Raw genomic sequence first — 20,522 nt, forward strand, 5'->3', positions numbered from 1 at the left:
GAAAGTATGAACCCTAGGCCTTATTTCCACACATTGCAATACCGTTTACGCTCACTTTTATCATTAGTTACCTTGCTGTTTTTATATTTTCAGATTACAAAAACTATTATCTACTATCCATATTGCACTTGTATCACCATCTCTTCGCCGAACTAGTGCACCTATACAATTTACCATTGTATTGGGTGTGTTGGGGACACAAGAGACTCTTTGTTATTTGGTTGCAGGGTTGCTTGAGAGAGACCATCTTCATCCTACGCCTCCTACGGATTGATAAACCTTAGGTCATCCACTTGAGGGAAATTTGCTACTGTCCTACAAACCTCTGCACTTGGAGGCCCAACAACGTCTACAAGAAGAAGGTTGTGTAGTAGACATCACACCCTAGAACACACAAGATCAATTGTCTTAGCCATGTGCGGTGCCCCCTTCCACAGTTACACACCTCGTTCATATCGTCGTAGTGCTTAGGCGAAGCCCTGCGCCAGTAACTTCATCATCACCGTGCCACACCGTGGTGCTGACGAAACTCTCCCTCGTCCTCAACTGGATCAAGAAATCGAGGGATGTCATCGAGCTGAACGTGTGGTGATCGCAGAGGTGTCGTACGTTCGGTACTTGGATCGTTTGGATCACGAAGATGGTCGATTACATCAACCGTGTTACTAAACGCTTCTGCCTTCGGTCTACAAGGGAATGTAGACACACTCTTCCCTCTTGTTGATATGCATCTCGTAAGGTCATATTTATCCCTAAGTGTTTTGGTGATTGATGACAACGCATTTGCGGACTAATCGTGTGCCATGAGTATTCCAGACACTTCTTTGCTAGGCACAAGACGATTGGGTGCCCCTCGAAGACTGACGAAGACGGCATCTTTTCTACGTTTCTTTTTGGTGGATTTGAGTCATAGGAAAGCCGTACTATTAAGAGGGGGTCCGCGTTGGAAAGGTTTTGGTGGAATCATCACGTACACGTCTCCTTCTTATCCCCTCCTTCTTCCTTGGAGCTTCCTCCGTTTTCTTGCCTCCCTTGTCTGGCTGCCGTTGTTGGTTGCGGTAGTACTGCTCCCAGGTCAACGGTAGTACCGTAGGCATCCGCGGTAGTACCGTGCGGTGGTGCGGTAGTACCGCAGGTGCCCACGGTAGTACCGCTCCCCTGGAGCCGCACTACCGCTGCCCACCAGGCTAGTGCCGCCCCTTTGCGATAGTAGGAGCGGATGTAATTTTTTACATCCGCACCTACCGCGGTAGTACCGTTTTCGCCGAGCGGTAGTACCGCGCTATGCAGTCAGGCAGTAGTACCGCCCCTCGGCAGTACTACTGTGTCGGGTTTTTGCTACTTCCGTTTCTTTGCGGAAGTAGGCTCGGAAGTTTCCCTTCTCCCCTGGCTGGGTTTTTTGCCTCGTGGTAGTACCGCATGGGGGGCGCGGTAGTACCGCGCATGCGGAAGTACCGCCCCCATCTTCTGTGCGTCTGTTTATAGGTTCTGTGCTGGGGTTGCGGCAGTACCGTGGGTCGGTACGGTAGTACCGCATAGCCGTGCGGTAGTACCGCTTGGTTGCAAGCAGTAGTACCGTGCGGCCTTGTGGTAGTACCGCTGGCCAGGCGCGATAGTACCGCTGGCCGCGGGCTGGTTGGTGGGTAACGGTTGGATCTTTTCCACACACTATATAAGGGGTCCCCTTCTTACCCGTTGACTCACCTCTTCCACCACTAAGCTCCATTATTGCTCCAAGCTCCATTTTCGCCCGATCTCACTCCCTAGCCAACCAAACTTATTGATTTGCTCGGGAGTGGTTGAGAAGGCCCCGATCTACACTTCCACCAAGAGATATTTGATTCCCCCCACTAATCCCTTGCGGATCTTGTTACTCTTGGGTGTTTGAGCATCCTAGACGGTTGAGGTCACCGTGAAGCCATAGTCCATTGTGGTGAAGCTTCGTGGTGTCGTTGGGAGCCTCCAATTGAGTTGTGGAGATTGCCTCAACCTCGTTTGTAAAGGTTCGGTCATCGCCTCCAAGGGCACAATAGTGGAATCACGGCATCTCGCATTGTGTGAGGGCGTGAGGAGATTACGGTGGCCCTAGTGGCTTCTTGGGGAGCATTGTGCCTCCACACCGCTCCAACGGAGACGTACTTCCTCTCAAAGGGAAGGAACTTCGGCAACACATCCTCGTCTCCACCGTCTCCACTCTTGTTTATCTCGTGCCTTTACTTGTGGAAGCTTATTTGTTTCATATATCTTGCTTGCTTGTGTTCCTATCCGTATTGCATCATATAGGTTGCTCACCTAGTTGCATATCTAGACAACCTACTTTGATGCAAAGTTTAAATTGCTAAAGAAAAGCTAAAAATTGTTAGTTGCCTATTCACCCCCCTCTAGTCAACCATATCGATCCTTTCAATTGGTATCAGAGCCTTGTCTCTTTATTAAGGACTTTACCGTCCAAAGAGTATGGTTGATACTGTAGACAGTGTGGAGGAACACTCCGGTGTGAATTCTATCTCGTCTACGGGCGATGGGGGAACCTCGATCTCTCGTGAGGAGTTCAATGTGGACTTGGAGACATTGAAAACCTCCATGACGACCGAAGTTGAGAGCATGTTTACTAAATTTCTTGAGTGGCTTAAACTATCCACCGCACCGTTGAAAGTGGGTGATCCCGCCAACAAGGTGACGGATGCTATCCCCGACAAGGGGGAAGCTAGTAGTGAAAAGGCTCCTTCTTCTAGTGGTAAGAATGGCACCGGCATCTTTGCCCATGTGGAACCACCACTTGTTTATGGTGGACCGATTCCTTCCACTCATTTGAATCATGCCGGTCCTCCTCCTAAGATTGTGAAAATGAGGACTTTGATTCTTGGGTTTACCGCTTTAAACGTCATTTAAATCATGTGAACACTAACCTTTGGAGAATCATTGAAGAAGGTTTTTATCCGCATGATCCAAGCAACTTCACTCCTCGAGAAGCCGTGGATAATCAATTCAATGAGAATGCTCTCTTCATCATTCAAGATGCAATTCCACCCGAAGACCTACCTCATCTTCGTCCCTTCGCCTTGGCCAAAGATGCATGGCATTGTGTTGTCTCTCTCTACCGGGGAAGCGCAAGCATTCAACGCTCCAATTATGAAGTGGTACAAGATGAGGCCGATAAGTTTGCAATGAAAGAAGATGAAGAACCTCGTGAGCTTTATCGGAGAGTGACCAAACTCGCGGTCTCACTACGAGATCATGGGAGCAAGGACACGGATGACAATTGGATCAAGCACAAATTCCTCAAGGCAATGATGCCCTATCACAAGGCCATGTCCTCCGTCATTCGTCAAAGACCGGACTTCCACACTCTGACCTCAAGCGAAGTGTTGGATGAGTTTGTGGCCATGAACATTTTGGACAAGACCGCCGACAATGCGGTGCTCCGTTCTCAATGGGCAAAGAAGCCTAACCTTGCATTGAAGGCCAAGCTCACCGTGGAAGAAGAAGAAGAGGAAGAAGAGGAGAGGAACCCCGAAGATACGAAGTATGCATATCATGAACACATGGCACTTGCTTCAAGGCAATTTTGGAGCAAGAAAAACACGAGGCCAAACTTTAGCAAAAGCAACTCGAGTGGCACAAGGGGCAAGCAATGTGTAAGGACTTGCTACAATTGCGGCAACGTGAGTCATTTCGTTGCGGAATGCCCGTATGAGAAGACGGAAGACAATGGTGGCAAGCTCATCCGAAAGGACAAGGCCAAGTCGTTCCCCAACAAGAACAACTTCACCAAGAAGACTCCTCCCAAGGCTTTGGTTGTGCAAGAAGAGTACAATAAGGATGATGACGATGATGAAGATGATGAGTCGGTTGCCATGGCCTCCGTTGCCATTGCAACAACGTCACGGGTGTCTCTCTTCAACTCACCCAACGAGAGCATCACTGCCAAGTGCCTCATGGCTAAAGCCACCAACAAGGTAACCTCCAACATCAAAACTACCATCATTAATCATCCTTCCCCGACGGATAGCATTAATGAACTTGAGGGAGCTAATGTGGAGGCTAACGAGTTTGAGGCCTTTATGGGCAAACTCAAGGGAAAATCCAAGAAGCACTTTGTTGCTCTCTTGGAACAACTTGGTGAAGCCAATGACATGATCGAGGCTCACGAAGACACCATCTCTAAGATGGAAGGGCATAGTCGTGACTATGCCAATGAGATTTCGGATCTTTCCAATGCTCTTGAGGAAGAGTGTGGTCTTTGTTTGGCTCTTGAGGAGTCACACAACGTTGATCATGCTAAGTTAAAGAAAGATTATGATCATGTCCTCATTGTTTCTCGTGTGCTAAATTCCGAGAAGGCCAAACTCGGGGTTGATCTTGCTAGACTCAAAGAGGAGTTTGATATACTTTACAAGGCCCACAAGGCCTTGAAGGGTATTCACGCTAGTCTCAAGGAGTCTCATGATCAACTCCAAGTGAAGCTAACTAAGGAGAAAGCAACTTTTCCTCATATGGTTCTAATTGATAATGCAAATGCTACTAACCCATGTTGTGAGCATATACATATTGTTGAGGAAAATGCTAAGTTGAAGGAGCAACTTGAGAGAGGTCTTGCGACTTGCATACAAGGCAAGAAGAACCTCAACGATCTCTTGATCAACCAAAAGGGAGGTGTGGCCAAGGAAGGGGTTGGGTACGTGCCCGACTCCAAGAACAAGAAGAAGAATGACAAGACGAAACGACCTCCTCCCCTCATGCAAACCTTTGTGATGGAGGGAGAGAGTGCCCCCGAGGAGAAGAAGAACAACAATGTCAAGAAGGGAAGTGCCACCCCTCTCAACAAAGCCGGCGATTTTAGCCCTTCTTATGTGTTATGTCGTGCTAGTGATGGGCATGTTTATGCCAAATTTGTTGGTTCTCTTCATGAGTACATCAAATGGTCTATTTGGGTTCCTAAGACCCTTATTACTAACATCAAAGGACCCATTACAAAATGGGTACCTAAAACCAAGCATTGATCTCTTGTAGGTGTTTGCTTCCGGTGGTGGATCATGGTTGCTTGATAGCGGAGCTACAAATCATATGACCGGAAGCAAGGACTTGGTGGTGGACCACAAAGTTCCATCTATGCCCACCAATGTCGAGTGGGGTGATGCCTCATCTTCTAAGGTATTGGGACTTGGCAAAGTGGTCATCTCTCATGATCTCACGATCGAGAAGGTCATGCTTGTTGAGTTCCTTGCATACAATTTACTTTCCGTTCGTCAACTTGCTATCATGGGCTTTGCCACTTTCTTTGATATCGATACCGTGGCCCTCTTGTGGAGCAAGACTCTTAAAGTAGTTTTTGTTGGGCATGTCGAGAATGGTCTCTATGTGATTAACTTTTCGGAGCGACCCACTAAGACCGTGACATGCCTAATGGCTAAAGTTGATGTGGGATGGCTTTGGCATCGCCATTTAGCCCATGTCAATATGAGATCTTTGCAAAGTCTCCTCAAGGGGGACCATGTCCGTGGACTAACGAATGTTAGTTTTGCTAAAGATCATGCTTGCAGTGCCTGTATCGAAGGAAAGCTACATGAGGAGGCTCACCCTCCCACGACTATCATTTATTCAAAGAGGCCTTTGGAGCTCCTTCACATGGATCTCTTTGGGCCTCCATCCTTCGATAGTCTTGGAGGTAGGAAGTATTGCTTGGTGATTGTGGATGACTACTCAAGGTACACGTGGGTGTATTTCTTCAAGAGGAAGAGCGAGACCCAACAAACCGTCATTGACTTTGCAAATGAAGCTCAACGTCAACACAATGCAAAGATCTTGACAATAAGAAGTGACAACGGCACCGAGTTCAAGAACTACACCTTGGATGAGTTTCTTAGTGATGAGGGAATGAAACATCAATATTCCGCACCCTACACCCCTCAACAAAACGGTGTTGCGGAGAGGAAGAACCGGACGTTGATGGATGCGTCAAGGACCATGATGGCGGAGTTCAAGTCTCCGTACAACTTTTGGGCCGAAGCCATCAACACCGCATGTCATGCATCCAATCGGCTCTACCTCCGCAAGGGCTTGAACAAGACTCCATATGAGATACTCATCGGTAACAAGCCCAACCTCAAGTACTTCTGGGTATTCGGGTGTAAGTGTTTCATTCTCAAGAAAGGTGTTTGGTTGTCTAAATTTGAGGCTAGAGCTTATGAGGGCATATTTGTTGGTTATGCTTAAAAACTCTCATTCTTACTGTGTCCTTAATAAATCCACGGGACTTATTGAGGAGACGTGTAACATGGAGTTTGATGAGAATAACGGCTCCCAAGTGGAGCAAAGTGGCACTTGTGATGTAGGTGATTAAATTCCTCCTCAAGCCATAAGAAGAATGGGTGTTGGTTTTATCCTACCCATTGAGGAACCCCTTGTGGCCGAAGGAGAAGGACAATTCTCCACTCAAGTGGAGCCATCACCAACCCAAGGCCCACACGCTTCCGAAGAACAAAGTGAAGGCCCTCAACCTCATGAACAGGACCAAGGGCAAGATCATACTCAAGACGGTGTGGACACACCAAGTGATGCCCAAGGTCAAGTTCTCTCCGCCGAGCAAGTTCAAGATCAAGAACAAGTTCATGACGGCGCTCAAGATGATCAAGTAACCGCTCCTCAACTCACCACCGAGGAGGAATTAGAGTGTCGTGCCGCCAAGGTTGCTTCCAAGATCTCCACCAAGGATCATCTCATGACGAATGTGCTTGGAAGCTTAAGAAAGGGGGTAAGCACTCGTAGATAATTAGCAAATTATTGTGAGCATCACGCGTTTGTCTCTTGTGTGGAACCCCACAAGGTCTATGAGGCTCTAGAAGATCCGGATTGGCTCAATGCCATGCATGAAGAACTCAACAACTTCGAGCGCAACAAAGTGTGGAGATTGGTGCCAAGACCAACCGAGAATCACAATGTCATAGGAACCAAGTGGATATTTAAGAACAAGCAAGATGCCCATGGGATTATCATTCGCAACAAGGCTCTTCTGGTAGCACAAGGCTACTCCCAAGTCGAGGGTATCGACTACGGTGAAACCTTTGCTCCCGTTGCTCGTCTTGAATCCATTCGCATGTTGATTGCATATGCTTCTCATCACAACTTTAAGTTACAACAAATGGATGTGAATAGTGCTTTTCTTAATGGTCCTATTAATGAATTGGTTTACGTCAAGCAACCCCCCGGGTTCGAGGATCCCTACTTTCCCGATCATGTGTATCAACTCGATAAGGCACTCTATGGCCTTAAACAAGCCCCACGTGCGTGGTATGACCACCTTACCGAGTTGTTACAAGACCGTGGTTTTGAAGTTGGGCTAATCGACCCCACTCTTTTTACTAAGAAGGTCAAAGGGGAGTTGTTTGTGTGCCAATTATATGTTGATGATATTATCTTTGGTTCTCCTAACAAAGCTTTCAATGAGGAATTTGCCGCTCTCATGACCTCAAAGTTCGAGATGTCCTCCATGGGAGAGTTGAAATTCTTTCTAGGGTTTGAAGTGAAGCAAAGAAGAGAAGGAACCTTCATCAATCAATCCAAATACACTCAAGACATGCTCAAGAGATTCAAGCTAAGTGACGTCAAGCCGGCTTCCACTCTAATGCCCACCAAGTGCCAACTTGACTTAGATCCCAATGGTAAAGTGGTGGATCAAAAGGTATATCGTTCCATGATTGGATTCTTGCTTTACCTTTGTGCATCTAGACTGGACATCATGTTGAGTGTGGGAATTTGTGCACGGTTTCAAGCCGCACCTAAGGAAAGTCACTATGTGGCGGTCAAACGAATCTTTCGATATTTGGCTCATACCCCAAACTTTGGCTTATGGTACCCAAGAGGATCAAACTTCAAGCTTGTAGGGTACTCGGATTCTGATTGGGCGGGATACAAAGTGGATAGGAAGTCCACTTCCGAAGGGTGCCAATTCCTTGGTTGCTCTTTGGTAAGTTGGTCTTCCAAAAATCAAAGTTGTGTGTCTCTCTCGTCCACCGAAGCGGAGTATGTGGCGGCCGGTAGTTGTTGTGCACAACTCTTATGGATGAGGCAAACTTTAAAGGATTACGGTGTCACTTGTGACAAAGTGCCTCTTTGGTGTGACAATGAAAGTGCCATCAAGATCTCTCTCAACCCGGTGCAACACTTCAAGACGAAGCATATTGAGATCCGGTATCACTTCATCCGGGATCACATTAGGCGAGGAGAGATCGAGCTCAACTACGTCAACACTCATGATAACCTTGCAGATATCTTCACGAAGCCCTTGGATGAAGCAAGATTTCGCGAGTTAAGGCATGAGCTAAATATCATCGTTTCGAGCAATGTTGCTTGAACCCTTGCACATCCCACCATACTCAACGTGTTGTCCTACTTAGATGTAGGCATGGACATAGGGGGAGTGATGTTCTCTCAATGAACTCTCCCTCCCCCCATTATGCATAAATCAATCAAGTCTTTCACATTAGCCATGTTTGATGGTACTTGTGCTTCAAAGACGAGTTTTGGTCATGGACCCAAGGATAATTCTTCGCGGTGCCATACCAATTGACACAAACATAGGTGGCTACGGCCACCGCCCTCTCTTTTGGAGAGGTGGTGTCTCGTGGTTGGTTCATTTGTCGTGAGCCTTTCTGGTTTTGTGTGTTGCGTGGTCTTGTGGTGTCATGTTGGCTCGGAGTGTTTTATGCAAAGATCCAGTTTTTCGTGTGCTCGAAACATGCATCTTCTTGAGCTCACGGTACTACCGCGTCTGGCCGCGGTACTACCGCTTTGGGAGGCACGGTACTACCGCGCCACAGCACGGTACTACCGCTCTGGTGCGATACTTAGGAAGTACCGCGCCGGGCGGTACTACCGTGTCTGGGCACGGTACTACCGCATCGTCGAGGGCGCGTGGGGGTTATGACTCGGGCAGGGGAGTTCCAACTCCCCATACCCATTCATTTGTCTCTCTCTCAAGAACGGCGCCGGAGGCCCTCGCCTGATCTCCGTCTCCGGCCACTCTCCTCGGATTCCGACCGGTGGGATCGTTCCCCACCATTTCCTCTTGCCATGGACCAAGGTTTTTCCCCAAATCCCTCTTTTTCTTGGTTGTTCTCTTGCTTCTAGGTTTTTGGGGAGAAACTTGTCGCTCTTGAGATTTTAGGCCAAATCTGTGCAAGAGTAGGATGTAGGAGAGTCGTGATGCGTAGGAAACATACTTGATATGCTGTCTTGTGGTAGCTTTGTCCAACCGTAGTACCGCCGTGGTTTCGTGGGCTTTGTTCAGATTTGAACTTGTTCAGATCTGACGTGGTGCGGTACTATCGCCCGTCAGGTGCAGTACTACCGCTCTTGCGGTACTACCGCCTGTCAGGTGCGGTACTATCGTAGTGTGCGGTAGTACCGCGCGGTACTACCGCTCTGCAGACGCGGTACTACCGCGCCAGCCGCGGCGCTAAGGTCATACTACCGCTCCTACACCCGGTACTACCGTGATCTCGCACGGTACTACCGCGTCTAAGAGCCGTACTACTATCTTAGCTCCGTAGCACTTGGCAGTACTGCCGTAGGGATCAAATCTCTCTCTAGGCATTTATCATGTGTGCTTTCTGCTTGTTTCACTTGCGTTGTTGTGGTCTTTGCATTAATCTCTCTTGGCTGTTGTGGGTGTTTTTGCGTTCTGTGTCTCAAGTGGTGGCTCTCGCCGTTCCAATCCCAGTCGTGACACTGGCTCCAAGTGTCTGCGCAACCCCCAAGATGAAGCCCCAGAGGGCTCCAATGCCCCCAAGCGTAATGTCAAGACCACTGCCAGCAAGCAAAAGGAACCTGCTAAGGGGATGGACGAGATTTCAATCACTGAGTATGTCGAGCGCCGGAAGATCAATCCCTATGTGAATCCTCGGGCTATCCTCAGAGGCACCGAGTTGTTCTGGACCAAGCAACAGGCTCTCATCTATCTGGATGTGATCAAGAACAAGTAGAATACCTTCGTGGATGTCAAGTGGATAGACATGCATCACCTGCGGAAGGACAAGTTTCGTGACTATTTTGGAGAGGCTCTGGACTTGGTGGAGCAGTTTGCTATTGAGCCGGTGATCTCTTTTCACCTTGACTATGACCCTGAGCTCATCTGTCAGTTCTTTGCCTCAGTGTACTTTCATCCCGGGGAGGAGCGGAGGATGACCTGGATGACCAATGGCCGTCAGTTGTCTGCTACATGGAAAGAGTTCATGGATCTGCTGCACATTCCTGATGACGGGCTTCACACCCCCGTTGGCGTTCGCCCCCATGCCAACTATGAGTCTGCCAACAAGAACCTGCTTCAGCCCCTCCTTGTTGAGAAGGTACTCCCCAATGGCAAGTCATCTTGGGTGTTAAACTCCTTTCTAGATATCATGCATCGCATCTTCCGCAACACTCTATTCCCACGCATTAGCGACAAGGACAAGGTACATGCATATCTAGTGGACATGTTGCTCTTGTGTGCAGAGGCACATTCTTCTCAGACTCAGCCACTTGATGTCTCACACATCATGTGGTGTGAGCTTCGGTTTGCGGTGTTCACTCGCAAGGTACCTATCTATGGACCGTACCTGTTTCTGCTGCTCTCCACCACTTGGGAGAAGATGTACCCAGGTGATGAGTTCCTTGCTCCAGACTGGATTCGCCATGAGTCCATCAGCCTCCGCGTCAAGCCCAACTGGGCCAACACCACTACCCGTGTTGAGGCCTCTTCTGCTAGGAGGGCTGCTGGTGAGGGGGAGGTTGCTACTGCTGAGAATGTTGCTGGGGACCGTGCTGCTAGGTCCACCACTTCTTCCTCTGAGCCATCATGGGCCAAGAAGCTAAAGGACAAGATGAAGACTCTCTTCTGCATGCAGGCGAAGGGACAGTACAGGGCTCACATGGCTGACAAGGAGAGTCGCCGCCGTGACAAGAAGGTTATGAGGCTCTTTGGAGAGGATGTGTCGGGCGGGTCTGAGGACGTCATCACACCTGAGGCTGCCTGGATGTTAAAGCAGGGATACAAGTGGACCAGTTCAGAGGATGACCTCGAGGAGACTATCCCCGCCGCTGAGTCTGATGAGGAGCACGAGGAGCAGTGGGACGACTTCTCTGCCTGAGCCACCCCGTGTGTGTAGGTGTCCTCTCTGCCTTTTTGGCGTCTCGATGCCAAAGGGGGAGAGAGTGTAGGGATTTGCGTTGTGTCGTGCTTGGTGTGTTTGTCTGCTTTGTCGTTTGGACCTCGTTTGCCTCGTTTGCTTTTGTTTGGTTTGTGCCTTCGAGACCTATCCTACATATGGTGTAAGACATATGCACTCTATCTATCTTAGTTAACTTATGTTTGTACTATCTTGTCTAGTGATAGATATGCCTTGTCTCTATAATATAGGGGGAGCTGTGTTCCTAGTATTCGTGCGCCATGCAGTCCATAGCACTCATCTAGGTGGCACACATCTAGGGGGAGCCCGTCTATATTATAGAGAGGAGGGGTTTGCATTTACTTAATAGTATTTTCTTTGTGCAAATCCCGTTTTGTCATCAATCCACCAAAAAGGGGGAGATTGTAAAGTCATATTTATCCCTAACTGTTTTGGTGATTGATGACAACGCATTTGCGGACTAATCGTGTGCCATGAGTATCCTAAACACTTCTTTGCTAGGCACAAGACGATTGGGTGCCCCTCGAAGACCGACGAAGACGGCGTCTTTTCTACGTTTCTTTTTGGTGGATTTGAGTCGTAGGAAAGCCGTACTATTAAGAGGGGGTCCGCGTTGGAAAGGTTTTTGTGCAATCATCACGTACATGTCTCCTTCTTATCCCCTCCTTCTTCCTTGGAGCTTCCTCCGTTTTCTTGCCTCCCTTGTCTGGCTGCCGTTGTTGGTTGCGGTAGTACTGCTCCCAGGTCAACGGTAGTACCGTAGGCATCCGCGGTAGTACCGCGCGGTGGCGCGATAGTACCGCAGGTGCCCACGGTAGTACCGCTACCCTGGAGCCGCACTACCGCTGCCCACCAGGCTAGTGCCGCCCCTTTGCGGTAGTAGGAGCGGATGTAATTTTTTACATCCGCACCTACCGCGGTAGTACCGTTTTCGCCGAGCGGTAGTACCACGCTATGCAGTTAGGCAGTAGTACCGCCCCTTGGCAGTACTACTGTGTCGGGTTTTTGCTACTTCCGTTTCTTTGCGGAAGTAGGCACGGAAGTTTCCCTTCTCCCCTGGCTGGGTTTTTTGCCTCGCGGTAGTACCGCATGGGGGGCGCGGTAGTACCGCGCGTGCGGAAGTACCGCCCCCAGCTTTTGTGCGTCTGTTTATAGGTTCTGTGCTGGGGTTGCGGCAGTACCGTGGGTCGGTACGGTAGTACCGCACAGCCGTGCGGTAGTACCGCTTGGTTGCAAGCAGTAGTATCGCGCGGCCTTGCGGTAGTACCGTTGGCCAGGCGCGGTAGTACCGCTGGCCGCGGGTTGGTTGGTGGGTAACGGTTGGATCTTTTCCACACACTATATAAGGGGTCCCCTTCTTACCCGTTGACTCACCTCTTCCACCACTAAGCTCCATTATTGCTCCAAGCTCCATTTTCGCCCGATCTCACTCCCTAGCCAACCAAACTTATTGATTTGCTCGGGAGTGGTTGAGAAGGCCCCGATCTACACTTCCACCAAGAGATATTTGATTCCCCCCACTAATCCCTTGCGGATCTTGTTACTCTTGGGTGTTTGAGCATCCTAGACGGTTGAGGTCACCGCGAAGCCATAGTCCATTGTGGTGAAGCTTCGTGGTGTCGTTGGGAGCCTCCAATTGAGTTTTGGAGATTGCCCCAACCTCGTTTGTAAAGGTTCGGTCGCCGCCTCCAAGGGCACCAATAGTGGAATCACGGCATCTCGCATTGTGTGAGGGCGTGAGGAGATTACGGTGGTCCTAGTGGCTTCTTGGGGAGCATTGTGCCTCCACACCGCTCCAACGGAGACGTACTTCCTCTCAAAGGGAAGGAACTTCGGCAACACATCCTCGTCTCCACCGTCTCCACTCTTGGTTATCTCGTGCCTTTACTTGTGGAAGCTTATTTGTTTTATATATCTTGCTTGCTTGTGTTCCTATCCGTATTGCATCATATAGGTTGCTCACCTAGTTGCATATCTAGACAACCTACTTTGATGCAAAGTTTAAATTGCTAAAGAAAAGCTAAAAATTGTTAGTTGCCTATTCACCCCCCCCCCCCTCTAGTCAACCATATCGATCCTTTCACATCTTCTAGATAGATCTTGCGTGATCGTAGGAACATTTTTGAAATACCGCGTTCCCCAACACGATGTCGTGGCGGCGACCCGGTTGGTGGTAGCCGAGGCACATGGGCGGAGCACGCGACACGGGCGTTGTCCGGTCAGCATGGCCGTGTGGGCGGCGTGTTGACCGGGGTGGGTCGTTCACCCAATCCGGTGACGATGAGTGTTGGTCGGGGTGAAAACCCGTTCTGCTTTGCCAGGCCAGCGGCGGCGGCGTTCTAGCGCCGTCCCCTTCTTGAAGGTGCCATCGCGGCATCTCATCTGTCGTCGTAGTGCTCCGGAGGAAACTCTAATTCTTGATTGGGCGGTGGCGACACGATGGTGTCGTTCCCTTGCTGAAGGCGCCGCTTTGGAGCTCATTGTTCATCTTACACGGCTTTTCCTCTTCGCGGTGGCCCGCCTATGGTTGAGGGCCCCGGCATCTTCGTAGTAGTGCTTATTGTGTTCATCTGATGTTGGCTAGGATTTTGTTGGGGTAGTGTTGCTGTTATCAGCGTCCTTGTATCCAGCCTTGGGTGGGTGTGGTGTGGTGTGTGTGTTTGTATCGGCAGGATTCGGTTGTTTGGTAATGCTTTATGTATAAAGCGGGGGAAAACCCTTTTTCGTAGAAGCGACCATTTCCGCATCTTCCATTTTCCTAATAGATAGCCAGAGCCCTACTAGTGTTCTGAAATTTATTTTGCAAACATTTGGATTGCGATTTCTTATCACTTGTGAATTTTGTATAATGCACTTATACGCTAGAAATGAGTGATCGAGTAAAAGCCGTATTTTGACAACCACGCTAGTTTAATTATTTTTGGTGAGGTACTTTTATTTACTTTATATTACTATCATAACAGGAACATGCCAAACATGGCACCTTAGAACACTGTGCGTTATCTACATGCATTCACAACACATCTAGCATTCTCTACATGTACAGATGTGCTGTTACATGAGCATCTACGAAAGGTAAGCGTCAAAAATAAAAACCATCTATGAAAGGGCAACCTTTTTTTTTCTCTAATCTGAACCCACAGTGCTGTCATCTAGGATGGGCGACTTGCCTGACCTAATTCAGAAGCCATTTTATTTCCTTGAGAAACTAGAATACTGTCTTACGAAAGCGACGAGGTAGCAAGCCATGTCCACGAATTCCCACTCCCCAGCGGATCAATTGTTCCAAGTTCCATCTCAGAGTCTTGTCTTTTCTTCTTTTGAGGGGATCCCAGAGGCCTGTCGATGAGGCGCTGTTTCATGGGCAGAGGAGGTCGCTTCTCCCTTTGCTGACAGAAAACGAAATGAGCCCCGCCGTTTCATCAAGGGAACTTTGGCTACGGACGTCAGTCACCTCCCTTTCAGGTGGCAGAGAGGATCTCCGCGTCAGGCGAACTGGTGCCGATTTAGATAGAGGCTTGCATGGAGAAGCCCGGCATATTTCCTTGATGCCACGTGTCAGCAATCCTGCACACTGCCCTGAAGAGAAGAGAGGATGATGGCTCTCCTCTCCTCCCATTTGTTTTAACCTTTCAGAGCATGATGATGACGCAAGGGAATGGTTCATTTCAATATTTGCATCAATAAGCCTGCAATTTGCCGAACTTATGGTCTGTAGGCATTTTCAGGATTTGCATTTCTCCCGAGGAAAACCCGCTACCGCTTGCTTGGAACAATGCTAGGCTGACTCGTATTTGAGCTGAAAAAACAGTGTGGCGAGCGAGCAGAGGGAGACAGGCCTAGACGCCTAGTTGAGTTCAAATGCTGCGAATAGTCTGTTTTCAGAAAGGAACAAGAAGCAAATGCTGCAATTGGCAAGGCCGAGTGGTCACCGGCAAGTTGTTGGTAGATCTCTCCTCAACTTGTACAACGGGTATGGCTGGCTACTTGACCAAGCGAACACGCATCTGCACGAGCTCCTGAGAAATACGTATATGATTTACGTCTATATCAAGCATTTCGTATATTAACCCGTCTATACCAGGCATATTTTGTGCCTACGCTAACATTTTTCTTTTGAAATGCACCAACGATGGCACGCGTTTGGCCACATCCCACACGTAGCAATCAATCACATCATGATGGATAGCAACCACTGATTTATGCAGAGATACGGAAACACCACCGGCTGAATCGTATGCTGTCTCAGATAGACAGACAGACAGACAGCTACTCCCTCCGTCCTATAATATAAGGATCCTTATATTATGGGACGGAGGAGCACAATACATCCATTATATCTGAAAGATGTGCCCCTCTACTAGTGAGTGATCTTCAGTTGGAGCTCCGCATTATTATCATCTAACACGGCAGATGACAAGCGTTATTGGTCACAAAACTTAAGGGATCTGAACAACACAAACAGCACGCTGCATGCTTCAGTTCATGTTCAGTCCACACTCCACACAGCCAGCATAAGTTGTACACAAAACTAACAACACACACGCGGACAGACGACATCTCCCTATCGCTACAAGGAACGGCAACGACGAACCTGAACTGAAGAACTATGTAACGAGGCGAGTCCGAACCTCGTTATATCAAAGACAGACTCTCCACATGCATGAACGACAGGTAGGTACGCGGGAAGCTTGGAACGCCGTGATGGAGGCGCTTCGTGCTCACATCTGCACCTCCCTGCCATACACCCAGCTGAAGGGCATCTTACCGGCTTGCTTGGCCCTCGACTGGGCCCTCTCGTCCAGCTTCCGGATCCTGCCAGCGAGGGTGCAGAGGTAGTCCTGGGCCTTGTGTCCCTCACCAGAGAGGCCGGTCAGTTCCGGGACCTTCCACCTGCCAACGAGGAACTCGAGGATGTCGGCGTAGTCCCTGGCGGTGTACACGCCGAGCCTCTGCGCCACCATGGAGAAATGGTCGAACAGCTTCTCGTCCTGCCCATCGAACATCAGGTGGGCAGGCATCGCGATCTTCTTCCTCATCATGTCGGCCAGAGCAAGCACGGTGCCATCGGGATCAATCTCAAACAGCTTCTCGACGATCTTGGTGTATGCAGTCTCATGCCGCTTCTCATCTGAGGCGATGATGCCGCAGATCTGCGCGAGCTTCAGGTCACCGAAGTCCTTGGCATGGCGAGCGGTGTTTCCATGTGAGATGAAGGTCGCGCGCTCTTGGAAGGAGGTGTAGATGAAGCCAAGATATGGGTTGTTCTCTGTCCTAGGGTCCTGAAAACAGAACAACAAAGAAGTATATGTCAGTTTTACGTACTTCTCTGTGAAATAGCCCCTGTTCAAGAATTCATCCGATTAACCAGTTAAGTTGCCGATTAATCCCTACTCGTAGGGTCACCGAGTAGCCGATAAACTCAAAAATCGTCCGATTAATTGATTAAATGGCCGATTAACTTGCCGATTAGTCGATTAATCCCCTACTCACCAGCCAACCGAGCAGCTACCAGTTAACGATTTCCATGAACAAAAACAGTTCAAGGTAGAGAGAATCCACTGGAAGATATCACAGTTTTTCATAGTATGATTTACTGTCTTAGAGGTGCTCTCAAAAGAATTTCATGAAAGCAACATGTTTAGTACGTACATGCCAACTAGCTAAACATGAGTATGGAAGAGGCATGAGCAAGCAAAAAAAATGTGGTTAAGAAAGATAGGCAGTAATATGGCCAATAAAATGGTTGAACAAAGCTGTTACCAACTTACCATTCCAGAGCCAATAAGATACTGAATTGTCTTCTCAATTTGCCTCATGTCCACTCTCCCAGTGAGGTATAGATACTTGTTTAGGAGGTCACCATGCCTATTCTCCTCAGCAGTCCATGCCCTCGTCCAAACGGCCCAAGCAGTGGGGCTTGCACCTGTTTCATCTCGGACACCATCGAGGGTGTTAAGCATAGTCTGGTATGTAGGAAGGGCTTCCTCTGTAATCATGTCTCCAACCAAACAAACAAGATAATCATCAGGAATTTCCTTGGCACGTTCTCTGAGTTCCTTAACTTCATCGTGAAATCCATCAGATGCTGGATCAGGGAGGAAATCCTGTGGCTGCCAACACTTCTCAACTGGCTTAAGATGCAGCAACAGATTATCTCTAGCCCAACCATCAAGAGACTGAAATATTTCCATCTTCTGAGGTGGCATCGAATGTGTAACCTGGACATGAACCTCCTTTGGAGGAGCAAACGTCTTCTTGCTCTCAATCCTGGAATATAAAATAAAACAACATTCAGCAATACCCATGTATGTGATGACAACTCCATCACCTGCTTTAGGCATTTGGCACTTGTGGGAGAAGACATATGTTGATGTGGTTAACATGCCAGGTTATTTTATTTTATTTTTACTCAGGTTGCTACTAGTCGTGTACTCCAGAGATTTAAACTAGTTATTTACCTATATCATGCAAAACAAACACATGCATTGCTACAGTATGCAATGAATGATACAGCAAAAAAATGCAGACACCCATGTGATTCATATGTGTCCCAAGCACGGAATCACTATTTAACTGCCCTAGAAAATTAACAACCAAACTTTTGTCTTGTTCGATTTGCAATGAATGAATAGCACATATAACATGGAAAAACAGAATTGCTGGAGCATATGAAAGGGCAAAAACAAAAAGGTCATGACATCAAAACTGAAGCCCAGAAGCGATGGAGTTGCCACTCTTAACGCCTGGAGTAACATTTTTGTAGTGTATATAGGAGTGTAACAAGGTCTATACTCAGAACATATGACTTATAAGAAAAAGGTATTTCATAAATTTATATGGGTTCAGAAAGATAATCCACCAGGTCACCTTATCTTTCTTCAGTTTTTCAAATTAACTTAGGCATGCCTGCAATTTTTTACTTCGACATCATAAGCAGAGTATGCATGAAACCAGATTGTACAGTAGATTTGGTTAAATCTGAACCCATGCCGCCAAAGATTACATGAGATATGATATCACCACGCCGACCAGGAAACAAGGTAGTATAAATACTGATATGGACTGTATGAGTTACATACAAGATACAAGGGACTAGTGCGACTGTATCTGGTACTGTTTGGTAATGATGTTACATTCAGATATCATGAATTGGAGATGCTAGTATACGTCCATAAATGCACACAGGTGGTTAGGTTAGTAGCTGATGTCATTGACCTACAGGCCCATGCTGTATCCCATGCCAACCACGATGTGACTGTGACCCCTATAATGAACTTATTAATGCAAGGATTGCATCAGCCTTATTAGGCTAGTATTTCGTTCATATCTATGTAAGTCCCAAGTTCTGCATATCACTGTCACTGTGAACGAATCCTGGATGGAAGAACTAAGATAGTCTGAGAAACAGAAAGACAACTACCACTAGCAAGCTGTCAGACTCACTCTGCTACTCTAACCTCATTGCCAGATCTAACTCAGAAAAAATACTCTTGGGTGCAAACCAGGTTCTCTGTTACAGAATCAAGTAGTACAAAACCTACTTAGGTGAAGTTCAGACAGCAGAGTATCCATGTTCTGCGAGAAACCTCATCATTTTCAAACTTTCGGCATGAAAATCTCGACTCATTTAATTTCTAAGAAACATAGGCCAGTATGGAACAATGGATGTCAAAGCACCTACGGCATGACACAGTCACTCAGTCAATCGGACCCATCCTCCTTCAGGTGTCGTCCTCCTAAACCCATCCCCCATCAGGTGTCATGCTCCTAAACCCATGCTCCTTCAGATGTCGTCCTCCTAAACCCATCCTCCATCAGAGATGTCATCCTCCTCCTAAACCCATACTCTTTCAGATGTCATCATGCATTTAATAACTCGAGGAAACCGTCAAGCGAGCAGATGAACAGCACAGGGCCGTCATAAAAACAGCAGCAACAACCTAGGACAGCAAGCAACTGCGAAAATTAAATCCCGCCGGTGCCGAGAACATGGCATGGACCACAGCAGGGCTGCCGAATCAGGCCGACAGTGATAGTTCACCTCGGTCTCCGACGTACTATAACGAAGTGGAGTGCTTGATGGTGAATGAGTGAGCGATGATTGCAGGCCGTTGAGCCGAATGAAACCGACCTGAACCACCGGCTCCCACGGACACGGCCACCGGCCGGCCAGTACTGAAACAGAAGGCAGTTAATGGAGACGACTGCGTGGGAGTGGTACCGCGCCCGGAGCCATTCTGGGATGGGATGGGATGCAACAGTAACGCTCGCGGCACGCAACATGAAGGCCCCAGCGGAGTTTAATGTGGAACGCACTGACTGGCGATCTGCAGTTCGGGTGCGGTGGGGTGGGAAGGCAAAACGAACCATGGGAGCAGGGGGCTCGGGGCTGGGGTCGATCCGCACAGGGAAACTGGTGGCCTGCGCTCGCAGAAAATTAAATGGCAGCGGTTCTGCTTCCACTACTGTTGTGTTTGCGCCTGATCTGAGGAGGAGGATGAGAGGGACGGCGGCGGCCATGTGCGGATGGCTGGCGGCGGCGCCGCCGGGGCGGGGAAGTCGAATCTGACGACCCAGAACGAAGAAAATGGCTGAATTCACATAACGGGAAAGTTGTTCATATCTGGACAGCGCGCATCGCCGCCAATCCGGAACAAACTGGCGGCGCCTCGGGCTGACGATCCATCCATCCAATCTATCTATCCACGGAGGAGAGAGGACGGGGGTAGAACTCGCCGCGAACTGGTGGGGAGAGAGGGGCGGCTTACTTAGCGGAGGCGGAGGAGGCGACGGCGAGGACCCTGACGCTGGCGCTCCTGCGGGCGCCGCGGCCGGCGAGGGGGGGCGTGACGCCGTGGGGGCGGAGCGCCATCCTGGAGGCCATGGCCGGGGGGGAGCCGAGCGCCGCCGTGGCCGTGGTACGCCGCCGGCGCCGAGGAGCGGGTGGATTGGGTTGCGAGTGGTGACGAGGAGAGATGCCGATGCGGGGGTGTGGGCTGGCCTCGCCTCGCGCGATCCCAGCCTCAGGTTTTCTCGCCCCGCGGCGCGGCGGTGTCAGTGTGGGAGCGAGGGCTGGACCGCGGTCGACAGGAGCCACGGGTGCGTGCTGCTGGGCCGCCACCCGGCCGCTCATTTATTCCTCGCTCGCTGCTCCGGTCGTCACGTTTTTACCGATTTGGCCTCGCTTCAACTCGGAAATAAATTAAAAAATACTACTGATTTGGCCTCGCTCGTCTGCAATTTTCTCACACTTGGTCGGCACCGGGGCAGCTGGGCTAGGCCAGATGGTTCTTTTTCGCCACGCCGGGGTGGAGTCTGGATCTCCTTTTTCTTGAAGTGGAGGACAAGTCATCT

The 20,522-nt window shown here is 49.0% G+C and overlaps 1 protein-coding gene across 1 annotated transcript; it reads right to left on the reverse strand.

Moving 5' to 3' along the window:
* Window positions 1-15,523: 15,523 nt before the first annotated feature.
* Window positions 15,524-20,316, reverse strand: LOC123063096 (stearoyl-[acyl-carrier-protein] 9-desaturase 2, chloroplastic). Its single transcript, XM_044486835.1, has 3 exons — window positions 19,937-20,316; window positions 16,937-17,435; window positions 15,524-16,447 (listed from the first exon to the last, which is right to left on the reverse strand). Exons 1-3 carry the CDS (start codon window positions 20,299-20,301, stop codon window positions 15,887-15,889), a joined length of 1,425 nt encoding a protein of 474 aa, XP_044342770.1. The 5' UTR covers window positions 20,302-20,316; the 3' UTR covers window positions 15,524-15,886.
* Window positions 20,317-20,522: the final 206 nt, after the last annotated feature.

The sequence above is a fragment of the Triticum aestivum genome, chromosome 3A, assembly GCF_018294505.1.
Source record: "Triticum aestivum cultivar Chinese Spring chromosome 3A, IWGSC CS RefSeq v2.1, whole genome shotgun sequence".
NCBI classification, from domain to species: domain Eukaryota; kingdom Viridiplantae; phylum Streptophyta; class Magnoliopsida; order Poales; family Poaceae; genus Triticum; species Triticum aestivum.